The sequence below is a fragment of the Atta colombica genome, unplaced genomic scaffold (genome assembly GCF_001594045.1).
Source record: "Atta colombica isolate Treedump-2 unplaced genomic scaffold, Acol1.0 scaffold3, whole genome shotgun sequence".
Lineage (NCBI taxonomy): Eukaryota > Metazoa > Arthropoda > Insecta > Hymenoptera > Formicidae > Atta > Atta colombica.
This window is the reverse complement of record NW_017259403.1, coordinates 717,950-733,922: the sequence shown is the minus strand read 5'-3', so window position 1 is coordinate 733,922 and position 15,973 is coordinate 717,950. Positions and strand designations below refer to the sequence as shown.

Below are 15,973 nucleotides of genomic sequence, written 5' to 3'. Positions count from 1 at the left end.
TGCTACTTTTTGGGGTAAGCGCGACACGGCAGCGATGCGTTTGAGACAAATTTTGAGACTCGTGCACAGATGCGTTTGAGACAAATTTTGAGCTACGGTCAAATGCCGCATATTTGCTACATATCTAAGTGAAAGTGTACAGTAATAGGAACAAAATAGAAACCATTAACATTTCTATAAGAAGAGGAATGTATTGTAGAAGAATGCTTAATTGGGGGGTAGGGAGTTTATTGCTATAAATTGTGAAAATTTGATACTTTACTTATTACAGCATGTCTTTCCTTAGGCCGCTGTCCCATGAATGAAAATTTATAGCGGAACGGAATAGCGCAACCAATCACAATTCTGCAGTCATACTTTGTCTCTTTCTTTTCTGCGATTATGATTGGTCTCGCTGTTCCATGCTGTTGCAAATTTCCGCTCATGGGACGGCGGCCTTGTTGACTACAGCATGTATTACTTCAGGTTAATTATTGCAAACGTCAACATCCCTGGAAATAAAATAGACACTTTCATATTGCCAGCATATTTGAAAATATACGATATATTTTCATAAATTGGGGGTTCGTCTTTTTAGATTTTTTAAAATTTTAAAGACCTATTAATAAGAAAATACTTTATTTATGTTCATAAAACTTGTGTTCTTTCATTATTACTTTCATTACTATATAATAAGATAATATAATTCTTTATATCAATATCAAAAGATGAATTTTGGCTACTTTTTGAAATCCTTGATGCTCCCACTGTGCAATGCCGATCAAGCTTAATCGTGATTAACTCCAATTCCAGTCAACCGCAATTGGGACCGCATCCTAAGATGTAAACTTGAGCCGATGAGCCAATCAGGACATTGCTATAGGTCTATGTAATCTAATGGAAATGAAAGTAACAATAAGGAGCTCCGAATTTCAATTCTTTTCTATCAGAAATGTATTGTGTAATACACAGATTTCCTGATGTGTGCGGAGCCCCCTCCCCCCCTTCCCTCGCCCCTAACTTAATAACCTCCGTAACCTCGCAATAAAATTTCAACCAGTTGAGAAACTCGTCTTATGGATAAGTTTACTGCTATTTCTATTTCCGTTAGAATACATAGATCTAAAGCACTATTCTGATTGGCTACGGTCCACTTGATGCTACAAATACTTCGAAGCATCATCTTTTGATTGGTCAATTAGTAAAATTCTTTCTTCCGATTGGTCAATCAAACGCTTCGAAGCGTCATTTGTAGCGTCAAGTGGAACCATCTACTATTATTGTATAACACATGGCCTGTGCCTTTCATCATGTTCTTCTCGGAACTCGGAATCACCATTTGCATACGCTATACTCGCCATTGTTCTGTGTTCGCCATATTTTGCGGAAGAAATATTCGGAAGAGGTACTCGGTACCATCATTTGTGTGCGCGTTACATTAATATCAATTAATATATTCCATTCGCCGTGCATTCAGCTAATCGTGAAACAGCGAATATTAAGTGTTGCGACGTTCCTTGCCATTGTCAATTCGGAGGTCCATTCGCACAGACTAAAACGAGGAATCGTTGGAGCTGGTAAGGTTTATTCAATACTGCGCTATGTTGAGATATTGGGTGCGTTCCGAATTACGCACAAAGCGCGTGATGTATAATTTTCCCTTGTTGTGTACCGAAGAATAAAGAATAAAATACCTCATGCGCTTTATGCGTAATTCGGAACTCGGAACGTACATATTGTATATATTCGCGTCACCCCAAACTGCGTATTTTTACTCGAAACGCGATGAACATCTCGCTGGGATCCGCGCTTTACCGAGTCGTAGGGTCTGTTGCGTTGCTTGAAATCTCTCAAAATGTTTGAACTTGAAATGATATATATATATATATTTGGGCGTTGAAAAGAAAGAAAATGAAGATGCCGAGTACAGAAAGTGCAAGCAAAGCGAATAGGCCTATTGCCGCTTGTTCTCAGTTCTATTACATTGGATGGAATATAAACTCCATTGCTATCATAGTTTCATAAAGTTGCTATTGTATCGATTTATAATTCTTTTTTTTTTTTTAATATATTTAAGTTTTTTTTAATATACTTAAGTCGTGACAAAGAATCTGAATTTAAAAGTTTTAAAAAGACGTTTTAAATTCTGTGCTTGTTAATGTATACTTATAACTATTAAAGCAATTTTCACACAATTCTTTCTTTGTAATTTTTAAATATTAATGGGACTAATTTTCTTGAAAGTAGTACCTATAAGAAATATTATTTTATATATTTCTTCGGGAATTTAAGAGATATTTCCCAAATTTTTGCAAGTTTATATTCTGAAGAAAATTTTTGATTGAGTATATATTCAGTTTTATAAAAAACTGGAAAATTTCGAAAAAAATCTCACACTATAAGATTGTATTTGAAGACACTACCAGAATGCTTCCGAGTTCATCATTTTATCCTTGTTTAACATTAAGTGAATGATAAAATAAAACTCAAAAAATTTTTAAGTAGTATTTCTGACATAGCTTAAGTGTAAAATAACATTTCTAAATAGATGTTTTTATACGCCTCGAAAAAAAATCAATTTAATATTAAACAACCTACTATATAATAAATAATACATTTGCATTGTTACATTTTTGTTACTGCTGCGTATTTGTATTTTTAAATATTATTTTAAAAATCTAAAATGCATTTTTGTGTTATTTAAATTATGATACTTATTCAGTATTTCATTCACTATTTCAGTAATATAACGCAACCTAGATATGTTGGAGGAATTAAATAATACTTAAGTACTATAAATATATAATTTATATTTATTTTTGTATATTGAAATATATATGTTTATATATGTAGAAGAAGAAAAACAGTAAAATTAAAAGTAATGTTTGAAAGCTTTGTGGAAGCTTTCCAACAAGCGACACAGATAATATAGTGATCACTTCATCTTTGTTTAACATTAGTGAACAACAAGGACATAATGATTGTGTCATTTGTGCCTCTTGTTAGAAATCACCCTATTATGTACTTTATACTTGTTTGAAATATTCTGAAATACTGTACAAAAATGAAAGTAAGAGTTTAATACTTGGTCGTAACTGGATCTTAGATGCTTTTTAAATAATTTCTATATGAATTATATATTAAATAGTAGTCATTTAAACTGCGCACCGAAGTGATTTTTCGGATTTATAAACGCAATTAAACTACTATAATAAATATTACAAATTAAATTGATAACAATTTAATTTGATTGACTTAACCTGGCATCCTATTAAAGAAAGATGTTAATGTACTGAAAAACTGTAAATAAATTTATTGCGAAAAAATAGTTCAAATAATTACATATTTAATATATAATTCACATAGAAATTATTTAAAAAGTGTCAAAGGTACAGCTTCAACTATAATAAGCCAACCATTAAACTCTTACTTGTTGTATATTCACATATATACGGTCTTAATAAATCGTTAATCAAAATTTTTGTGTAATTATTAATGAGTCAAGAAGAATGATAATTTTATTTTCTTTTTCAGAAAATTGATTGAATAAATGTGCAAGTAACATGTACAGCAATAACATCGATCCATGGGAGCCTGGCTATGGGCCAGAAAGAAGAAGTCATAATTCCGATTATGACTATCGTAGTGATTATGGAAACAACAGATCACCAGAATATTCGGAACATCGTGAGGTTGATCATCGTGATAGAGATCATCGTAGTCCGGATTACAGAAATCACCGTGGAAGAGACAGAGATCGCGAAAGAGATCGCGAAAGAGATCGTTCGAGGGATAGACGAGACCGTAGCAGAGACGATCGTGATCGCAGCTATAGGGATCGTGAAGATCGTTATGGGAGACAGAGAGATAGGGACTCTGTAGAAAGAGACAGAGATAGAGATAGAGACAGAGATAGAGACCGTTCCAGACGTGACAGGGATCGGGATAGAGATAGGGACCGTAGGGGGAAACGGGAGGATCGGGATCGCGATCGTGATGATGATCATAGTCGAGAAAGTTTGGATTTTGAGCACGATCATGGTCGTGCCTATGGTTCGTCCATGGAAGGGATCCACTACAAATCGCAATCGCCCAACAACACCATAATGATACGTGGACTCGCTCAGCATATTACTGAAAATGACGTAGGTTGTCAACTTTGTTGAGTGGCCTGTCGTAGTGGCCACTCGTGAGTCAGCATTATCGAGAATTGCATCCGCTATTATTATTATTATTATTATTATTATTATTATTATTATTATTATTATTATTATTATGTGTGTATCACAGGTGCGGCAAGACATCCTCAACTGTGGTCTCATGCCTAAGGACATCAGGCTAATACGGAAAAAAGATACAGGTAACTATTATATTGTATTAAAAACTTTAACATCCTTGTAACATCATTATCATGCATACCAATTGAATTATTATTTGTGATATTGTTGCGTATCATTAGGTTTATACAATCTTTAGCGTTTATCAAATTACATAAAAATAAAAAAATCATATCCTATAGATTTACAAGAGTTGAGATTTACAAGAGTTTCTTACAAATTGCTACTTATTTAGAGTTTTAAGATTATCATATTTCTTCATACTATTTGTATATATTTCCCGAAATATTATTGGTTTAGCTATTAATTATTAATTATCAATTATAAAAGGTAAGTAAAGAAATAGGAGAGAAATTTTAAAAAGAGAACATTAAGCTACTTATTAAAATCACGTGAAACAATTCAAAAGCTTTTTATTACATTCTCTTAATTATGTAATCTATAAAAATTAAAAAAAGACTTTACGTTTTATATTTTAATGGTAGATTCGCGACTGTTTCAGTAGGGGTAATATAACTTACATTTATAATTGGTGAAACATATAATATAACAGCTCTTCAATTAGGATATTTTTATTACATGTGAAGACATTATTTTAATAATAATATAGCTTTTTTTTATTTCTCTTGTAACATGAAGTTTCAAAGATAATTGAAAATATAATTGCAAAAATATAAATATGTATATGTATGTATATATATTTTATATATATATATATATATACACAGGATGTCTGGTAAGTTTTGACAAAGCGTTCGTGTGTAGATAGAGCGGACTAAACTGTCGAAAAGTCCTCTACTATTTTGCAATTTTCGCATTAGTTAACAAGATAATAATTATTAAAAATTGCTGAATTTTGGTCTTTAATAATTTTTTACTCAAATATTAACTTTATAGAAAAACAGTAAGAGACAAAAATTGTTTCTTTTTTTCTCATAAAATTTTGAAAATTTTTTCAGAATTTTTTCAGAATTTTTTATTATAATACCATATTTTCTCATGTTAATAAAAATAAGAAAAATATACAATACTAAAAAGTTGATAAAAAATTCTTAGAGTTCTATGAGAAGAAAAATAAATAATTTCTGTCTCTTGCAGTTTTTTCTGTAAAGTTGATTGATTTGAGAAAAAAATGATTAAAGAGCAATTTTCGGCAATTTTTAGTAATTAATATTTCGTTATTTATTGCGAAAAATGTAAAATGGTGGAGGATTTTTCGATTCAGTTTAATCAATCCTATCTATACACGAACGCTTTGTTAAAACTTACTCTGTATATATATATATGTGTATATATATGTATGTGCGCGCACGCGCACACACAGACACACACAACTTTTGCCAATTAATGTTTTAAAAAATTGAGTTTTCCTTACTATCTCTTGAATTTTCCTTGCTTTTAAAGCTTCATATTGCCAATGAAAATAAAATAATATTGTAAATTATTAAAACGATGTCTTACATTAATCTATAAATTGAACTGCTACTACTGCTATATATAGATAAAAGAAAAAACGGTATATGGTGAATATATGTCTAGGTTCGGTTGTTATTCTCGTCTGTTCGCGTAGAAGGGTAAAAGAAGATTAAGAGATTTTTGTCTCGGTCAGACAAAGATTCGGCGTTTAAAAGAGAAAAAAAAACTAAGTAACTTCGTAACTTTAAATTATATGCTATCCCGTACATATCGGTGAACTGCGGTCTCTCGCACAGAATTCGTTCTACTGAAATTTAGGTAAATGAAAAAGGAAAGCAAGCGACGAAGCGAAGAGACACTTCGTTTGAAACTCAGTCTGTCAATGGTCGGTGCTGTGATTGCCTGCCCTCTCAGAGTAGAGAAACCCAGGCAAAAACGTGGATTAACTCTGGATATGTGTGTATTTGCTCTGTATAGGTGCTTCGCGAGGTTTCGCATTCGTCGAGTTTAACGCGACTCAGGAGGCCGCACGATGGATGGAGATGAAACAGGTAGAAAGAAGTTCGGTCCAGATACCCAACCGATGCGTTGTTGCACGCGTGCCACCGACTGCCCCGTGGCGGCAAGGCACGGTAACGCAGCCCTCTGGTCCTCCCCGTGGCCACGGCTGTGCACCTATAAAAAACTATTTCAATCTACCGTATTTAATTATTTATCTAGGAATCTCCACATATTTTGCCGACTTTTCTTAAACTCGCTCGCAATACTCGCGCAATATTGAATGTAGTTTGCGTTTGATTCCGCCGCGTCGCGTGCTTTTACATATCTAAAATTCGCGAACTAATTATAAAGACCGGAGTAGGGTCATTCCAGTCGTATTTTATATATCATTTTGACTATTATCCGAACTACTTTTACTGATTTTTGCTACTCGCGTAATTCGCTTTTTTATTGTATTATTTATATCTTTGCTTCTGCCGTTTTGCTTAGTATTTAATGCAATTACTTGCGACGTTCAAAGTTTCTATGGAAATTGTGCACGAAAGAATTTTTTATTGAAACATGAAAATTTATTACTCGCAAGCAATTCCCGTGTTACTTGCCTGCACTTTCTTACGAAAATTTAAATGACGATTGAAATGATTATCTATATATAAAGTGCGCGCATGAACAAGTTGATCTGCAAGCGGTATGGAATGACCCATGTTAATAAGCCCATGAGGCTTTGTTCGCTGTTTGAGACAGAAAGCTATGAAGTAGAAAACTGTAATTTCGTCAACCAAGAAGAAAGTTTACGGGAAAGAAAAGAGGCCTTAGGGAAACATTGGACGGGATAACACTGAAATTCTCTGTTTCAGGGAGTGCTGATGCTGCAGGATCAATATCGCGCACTGATGCAGTACAGTATACCAAAAGAGTGCCATGTGGATAAACCGCCAGCGAAGAATACGCAAGATTGGCATTGCGTTAAGGTTCATGTCACAAGTTTGCTCTTTCATAGAATATGGATGTTCATAAATAATTCATTACTGCTTTATATTTATTCTATACAGTGTGGAGCACATAATTTCAAACGACGCGAGACTTGCTTCAAGTGTTCTGCCTCACGAGCGGAGAGCGAGGAAGGTGGGGAAGGTAGCGACGAAATCAGCCCGCATCCCACAAACACTGTGCTTTTACGAGGATTAGATGTATTAACGACCGAGGATTCGGTTCTGCAAGCGATGAAGAATCTGTCATCGATGCCAATACGTAGTATTCGCATTGGTCGTGATTCTCTCACGAACACGTCTAGAGGAGTATGCTATCTGGAGATGGGCAATGTAGTAGATGCTATGTACTTGCATACCGCACTCACGAAACAAGGACTGGTGGTCGATGGCAGGAAGGTGGAGATAACGTATTGTAAACTTCATCAAATTAATAATGCCAACGCGTGGAAATCGAACGATACTCAGCCACAGAGATATACTTTGGACGATGTCGCTCAATTGGCTGAATATAGTGCCAACTTGTATGCTAAAACGCCTGCACAAAAGGCTCATTACCTTCAGTATTATACGCAGTACTATCAAAATCAAATAATACAAGGTTCAGCAATCACATTGCCATCTCTGAATCAAACAGATCGAGTAAACGCGGCCGCAGCGGTAGCACAATCCGCTATACAACAATTGCAGGCGTCTAGAAAGCTAGGAGGTGAAACCGATGACGTGAAAGGACGACCAACTCCTACAGCACCTTCCAGTACAGCATTAGCGAGCGGAAGGATTCCTGCACACTCCAGCGATGGGAAAATATATTGTGAGTTTCCATAGAACTTTTTCCACTTTTTATATCTATTTTAGATAAATTGTTTTTTAATTCTGTATTTATTATTTTTGTAGCTGTACCAGACGTCAGCACTTATCATTATGATGAATCATCTGGCTACTATTATGATCCTAGCACGGGATTATATTATGACCCAAACTCGCAATATTATTACAACAGTCATACGCAACAGTTTCTTTATTGGGACGCTGAATCATTTTCTTATCAACCAGCTAAAGTAATTAAAATAGAATTTTATAAAAGAATATCATTTATCAGTGTTTAAAAATATCATAACGAATATTTTCATATTGTTTACAGACTACTGCAAGTACAACGCAGGGAGCTACGAGTACGATAACAGCAACGGCAAGTAGTATAGATTCCACGAATATAATCGGCAATCAAGCTTTGTCAGCCGGTAATGCTCAGGAGGCATCAAAAGAGGATGAGAATAAAAAGAAGGACAGCAAACAGGACAAAGTGAAAGTAGCGAAGAAGATAGCAAAAGATATGGAACGTTGGGCAAAGACTTTAAATCAGAAAAAGGAGAATGCCAAGAGTAATTGGAATTCTGAGTTCGCCGGTATGGATGGCAATCAGGGTGTTGGAAGTGGCGCGGCAGACGCGGGATATGCTATTCTGGAAAAGAAAACTATCGCGAATCCTTACCACGAAGATGAAGATCAAAGCGGTAATGGATTGGTAGCTGCTTACGGAGGTGGTAGCGATACAGAAGAGGAGATAGAAGACGTGCAACAGGAAGAGAGACAACATACGGATTGGAGTAAGCTGGCATGTTTACTCTGTAAAAGACAGTTCCCAAGCAAGGAGGGGTTGCTCCGTCATCAACAATTGTCTGATCTTCACAAACAAAATCTGGAAAACTGGTATCAAGTACGTGGTCTAGATCCCAATGATCCACAGCAGAGAAATAATAAATACAGAGATCGTGCCAAGGAAAGGAGGGCCAAGTATGGTGAACCCGAACCACCGCAGCCCAATAAATTGAAGGAGAAATATTTAAAAACTAAAGTAGAGGAGATGTCGGTATCATACGAGGAGCCTACACGAGTCGGTATCGGGTCCGATAACGTTGGCAATAAATTACTGCAAAAGATGGGCTGGAGCGAAGGAATGGGTTTAGGAAAATCTAATCAAGGTCGAACAAGTATTATTGAAGCGGAGAGACGCGTCCCTACGGCCGGCTTAGGAGCGAAGACTTCGTCATACAGCGCACTACCAGGCGATACCTATAAGGATTGCGTGAAAAAGATGATGTACGCGCGATACCAAGAACTGTCTGACACATAATACGTAGAATATGATTAAGATAGATTTTATATATACATATAAGTTCTTGGTATTCCATTTTCCATAGACACATAATTACACACTCGTATTATTATTATTCGAATAATGTAATAGCAATTTATTGTAACACAATGATAGCCAATTCTTTGGGACTGTTACGTGCGCCATGCAATATGCATTTTATACATCCTCATGTAAAGTCCCGTTCTCATATGATTCAACGAGTATTTTCTCTCATATAGATAATAAATTTCTTTTTTTTTTTTTTTTTTCTGTAATGTACACGAATATATAATATGTTGTCAAAATACATATACACATACACATTTTATTTATATAACAACCGTATTGCTTGCGAACTGAAAAAATATTTCTGGTTCTTTCAAGGATGCATTTTCTGCACGAGATCACTCTATCGAGATAAATATAATTATCGTATCATTGTGCAATGCAATAATATTTGTGTCCACGAATAAATTATATATGATTGAATAGTAGTAAAAAAAATTCGCGGCAAACATATATGATCTTGTTAAAAATTTTCTTTAAATTACATTTAGCAAGTTAAATTATTTATAACATGAACATGAACATGTTTGATTTAACAAGTTACATACAACAGTTATATTAAAAATGAATATCACTGTGAACATTATTACATTTTGTATTATGCAGAAATATACAAAGTACTACGTCTTGTTTTATAAAAGTATCATTAATAATGGATCAATTTCATGTTTCTGTTTAAAAAATACGTGATATACACAATTTCGTTCCATATTTAAATTTTTCTATATATACGCGCGCGCGCGCAATCCTTACACACACACACACACACACGCACGCACGCACGCATTTTTATATTTATTGTATTACACGAAGTCTGGCGAGTTCTAATCTAATCAAATTGAATATAAAAAAAAAAAGATATTGCAGTTTTTGCTTATTCATACACACGTATATACATTAATTTTTTTTATTACAATTTTTGTCATATTATGAAGGTAATACATTATAATCACTGTGTACATTTCTAATAACATTATTGTAATTTACTCTTATTTTTCTAAAATCATTGTGCGATATTCATGTATTAAATAAATCAGGAAAAATTAATAACTACACGCAGCGCTATTTTATTTGAATATTGAGAACGTGTGAACTTTTTTGTAACAGATTAAAACTTTATAAACTTACTTGTCTTATTTATCTATACATCCTAAAATTCTTATTCTTGTTCAAAAAATTATTTATGTATCGAATCTCATATAATAATACATAATGATTATCAAATCTTTAATCAGATATTTTACAAAAACAGTAACTCGATTCCATGCTTAAAAAAATGATTACCTACAAATATAAATGTAAAATTTATATCATGATATAAATGTGTTTATGTAATTGTGACATATACAGGGCCATTTAGCGTTTGGAATTTCAATTACCGATTATTTTGAGTTTGAAAGACGTAATAACATTTATGACGTATCAGAAATTTAGTTTTTTGTTTGACATTTACGAAATGGATCGCTATACGCTCGAACAAAATTGGGAAATGTTGAAAACTTATTTCCAAAGTGGTGAGTCTTCAACCCAAACTGTAAGAAATTTACGTGGAAAATTTGGCAGAAAAGAAATGCCTTCAACGCAGTTTGTGGATCAATTTGTGAAGCGAATTCGGCAAACTGATCCTTATTGGATCCTTATTGGATAAAGCAAGTCGTTCACGTGCTCGTCCAGTAAGGTCAACCGAAAACATTGCTGCGGTTGCTCAGAGTGTGCTTGAACAACCATCAACATCAACTTTCCATCGTTCTCAAAACTTGAACATTTCACGCACTTCTTTGAGAAAACTTTTGAATAAAGATCTCGGTAAATGGCAATATACTACCTTTCCAATAGAGCCATAAACTTTGAAAAATATTCATGCGTTTTTTTTTTAGAGCCAAATTAAATTCCAAATTTTAAATGGCCCACCTTGTATATCTCTTTATTTTATTTTTATCAAATATCAATTCTTATCGGATATTTTTTAGGATTATATACTTATAAATTTTGAATATGAGAATATATAATAGAAATATATATATTTATGGCATATATTATAATTATAGCTGCAAAATTATAAAAATTGAATATTGGAGAATAGAACATTTCAAATTTTGTTTCCTTCATATTCTAAACATAGTAAAACATAAAAAATTCTGTGTTACATCTTCTAAATATATTTTTTTTAAATAAGTATTATTTTAAATATTCATAATACGTACATATGCATATAATTTTATTTTTCTACAATCGAACATTTTCCATTTTGTCTCTGCTATTATGTTTTCTTTATTTATTTATGTATTTATTTATATATCCATACATATATATTTAATGAACGTAGATTATTTTGAGTAGGAAAATACTTTATTCGATCTGAGCTAAATTTCAATGTTTAATATAATATTTCAGTATGAATTTTTAATATATACACATCTAGTTTTGTAAACTGAGTGCCGATTTAATTTTCAGTTTTGAAATGTAATTCTAAAGTATACTTAAATCTAGTATTGCTCTCTCTGTCATTATGATTTTTCGTATATTCAAAGATATAAAACGTTTAAAATATATAACTTAAAATATATATTTCTATATTCTGTTTATTCATAATTTATATGAATCTAGATTTCTAGATATGTAAGTTGGTATCAAGCATTAGAGACTGAGCAATCCATGCTAAAAATTTCAGTTATATCCAAATAAAAAGTACATTCGCTCACATCAGAATAGACATGGACAAATCAGTCTTTAATTGGCATAAAATTCATCCAAGTAAATATTAAATCTGGTTATATAAACATGTCCATTTCATGGTACATAGTTGGATTCTCAGATAAAAATGTTGTCTGTTTACACCTGCAATTCCAAATACGTTAGGTATTGCAAAGAATTTACGACATAAAGTTTACTAGTTTTTATGAGGAAATACAATAATACAATCCAGTTTATATAAGAGTATTCCTGTGTTTAAATTAATAGACGACTTTTTATGGATTTCCCAATAAAAGATGGATCTGTAATTGCATGAAGATTTTTACTCAATTGAAAACAAATAATAAACGAATTTATTCTGAATTATCTAGAATTCCAAATATGCATCGGACAAAACGGGATTAACAGACAAGAGTTTATGTGAAATTTATCTGGAATTTCAAATGTATTTTGGATAACAGAATTTCCAGTGCAAGAAATCATTTAACCAGATGTCCAAATTCATATGAATGCTTGGAACTTTTAGCAGAGATATTAGAAAATCTCTGTTTCATTTACATTTAATCCTTTGTGTCACGAATTTTTGTATGAAATCGATTTTTTCTAATTTTATATCCGGGAATTTTTTGAGTCATTAATTATAAATTAGAAGTCAGAATTTTACAATTTAATGGCGAATCAAAAATTTAAATAATTTTTAGATTTAAAATAATTATAAATTTAGTATTTCATTATTTATAAAAATTAATTATTTAGTGGGAAAGATTTTAATAATGATCTTCAGATTCTCAGATGCAGCGATCAATATACATAAAAACGAAGTTTTAAACAAGATCACTTTTTTCATTTTTGATTCATTGTTTCGCTTTTTTTATTTTAAAATTTAGAAATTTTGTGACGGTATATATAGTTAGATCTTATGTTTAGAACCGTTTTAAGTATAGTTTTAAGATGTCATGAACCAATCAGAGGGCTACATTAGTATCTTGATTTGTCTCTTAAAATGGCTGCGTTCAGCAAAACATTTATTTTGCAATTTTTGGAAGTTTTCTTCGTGCTGATTGTGTTACGCTTTTAGAGCTCAAGAGAAACGGACCTATCTCAGTAGAGAATCATAAAAGGGTTGCAAAACTGTTGTATTCTGTTGAACGCAATCAATAAGAACAAACTATGAATACCAGTCTCAGATTCAGGCCTAGTTCCACAACTGACGACTTAATTCATAACCGAGGTTCAACTTATTCTCATTGTCTCTTTCTAATTTCAGAATTAAAAAAAGATAAGAAACAAGTTGAACCTCGATTAAGAATTAACCATTCAGGTAGCAAGCTACGTCATTTTATCATCATTTTGACGTCAAAATGACGACAAAATGACGTAGTTTGTTACCTGGCATGAGTTATGAAATTGGGAGGGAGAAGGGGCCTCAAAATCTTTTTTAACTCTTTTTTTTCGGTTAAGTTAATCGATGGTTACATGGAGCTCATTTAGGAAATGGACATTAAACCCAGTTTCACAACTCATTATTACTCATTATTACTTAAAATAAGTTAAATCTCGGTTAAAAGTTAACCATGAGTGAAACTAGGTCTAATGCCCATTTCTATCAATGTAGATTAACTTTAATTCTCGGTTCAATTTACTTCCAATCTTTAGAACTAGAAAAAGGCAAAGAGTAAGTTGAATCGAGATTAAAGTTAATTTGTGTTGATAGAAACGGGCCTAAATGAGTCCCATGAAACCGTCGATTAATTTAACCGAAGTGAAAAAAACCCTCAGTGTGCCAAAAAAACCCCTAGATCATTATAAGAGATATATTCAAATTATTTATTGTATTTGGATTTACAGTAGAAAATATCGATTTTTCTATATTTTTCAAAGATTAATTTATAATAAAAAAAAAAACAACGTATGGAAAAAATCTGACAAAATTATAAAAAATACTTTATTGTCTTATTTTATTTGTTTTAATTGAGTACCTAAATTGTTGTTTTAATATTGATAATAGTTTAAAAATGTATTAAAAAATAATTTTAATAAAATAACATCAATTTTAATTATTTAACTATAGTAATTAAGCAAATAAAAATTTATGGTTATATTTTTTATAACATTTATTCATGTTCTAGAGACTCCACGAAAACAAAATATCTACTTAATTCAAATCAAGAGATTCATAAAAATAATTAAAAACTGAGCAGAAAAAGACTTTCATGATATAAGGGATTAATTATATACATACATATATAATATTATAACAGTATAAAAAATCTAGTATAAAGAAACGGTCGAATATCTCGAAAGCATTTTTGCAGAAAGAAACCTAAAAGAGAGGACATGACGGCCCAAAACCTGTAATCGCAAAATGTTGCTGCGTACTACTACTTAAAGAAGTGGATGTCAACTACACAACAATATCCATCTTTTTGTGATGTTCCTAATAGAAATAAATCGCTGAAATCGTCGAAACTTTATTAATTTGATAGATTTTAATTATTTTAGCGATTTCAAACTATCTATCCTGGATAATATTTGTCAAGATCAGAGATCATTAGAGATTGTATTTTTCTCTTATTTTCATTTTTACATAAAAATGAATTTTTAGTGCAAAAATGCAAATGATAGGAATAATGATAGGAATCTTCAATGGGCTTGGCCTTGAACAAATGTTAGAATTGAACATGATCCTGAATAATATTCAAGAGGTTTTAGCTAATTGGACACGTTGGGTAATGTTAATGTCGACGGTATTATAACTTTCAAATTTTATAATTTGAAAAGTACTTAATTAAAAATAACTTAATTATAATGTTTTAAAAAACTCTTGACATCAGCTATTAAATTCTGGCATCAAAAATAGGGCATTCCCTAAAAAAAATCAATTTGATCTTGACCTGACCTTGACAACGCTACTTAAGATTATAGATGATATCAGTGAATAAATAATAATAAACCTTTTTAAATTCTACAACTTTTGTTGGAAACATTTTTTCCAAAAATGCTTTACTTTTAAGATATTCCGACCGTTTCCAGATTTTTGATACACCCTGTATATACACGCACGCACACCTATATGCAATATCGATTCTTACAATAAAATCTCACACATAAAAAAGAATTTATATCTAAAGTAGAAGTATCTAGGAACAATTTCAGTACAAAAAATACTACGCTCTATTATAAGTTACAACATAAGGATTCTTTGGATGAGATATTATTGATCAAATATTACAATAATGTACTTTCTATGTATGTGAAAATTTGTATTATTAAATAGTTGCAATTCTTTTATGGTAAATATCACAAAAATATAAAATTAAATAATATAATGCAGTGACAGTACATTTGAATATCATATATCTAAATGACGTTGCCCTTTCTTATGAGCTTTTAATGAGCCCAATAAGAAATATATCTGATAATTACAGTCTTTAACTCTTATCAATAACATAATATGTTATTACATATTCTTTTTATATCTGTATACAATCTGTTAATTAATTATTATTACTGTTGTCATCATTGTGTGCTACCAATACTATCGAAAAAACATTAATCTCACATACAAGAAAATATTTGTTGCAAGTTTAATTGTTCAAACTCTTAATATACAAATATAATACACAAAAATGGTTAAAAAAATATTCTTGCAAGATTTTTAATCATAATGCTCTATCACAGCATGCTAAAACAATTATACATATTTTGTTGAATAGCTTTAATTGTACATTGTGTAAGATGAAACTTTTCAATATTAAAAAATACGTAATGCGCTATGATAATAACTTATGTGGTCAGCATTTTTTAAAAAAAGAGATATATTAGGTAAAAAGAAATCCATTATTTTTGCA

The 15,973-nt window shown here is 31.7% G+C and overlaps 1 protein-coding gene across 1 annotated transcript; it reads left to right on the top strand.

Annotated features, from left to right (window-relative positions):
• Positions 1-1,318: 1,318 nt before the first annotated feature.
• LOC108690200 (RNA-binding protein 5-like) lies at positions 1,319-10,558 on the top strand. Its single transcript, XM_018197380.1, has 8 exons — positions 1,319-1,556; positions 3,514-4,124; positions 4,270-4,339; positions 6,210-6,283; positions 7,091-7,204; positions 7,286-8,036; positions 8,120-8,283; positions 8,367-10,558. The coding sequence occupies exons 2-8, from the start codon at positions 3,543-3,545 to the stop codon at positions 9,357-9,359; spliced, it is 2,748 nt and encodes a 915-aa protein (XP_018052869.1). The 5' UTR covers positions 1,319-1,556; positions 3,514-3,542; the 3' UTR covers positions 9,360-10,558.
• The last annotated feature ends 5,415 nt before the right edge of the window (positions 10,559-15,973 follow it).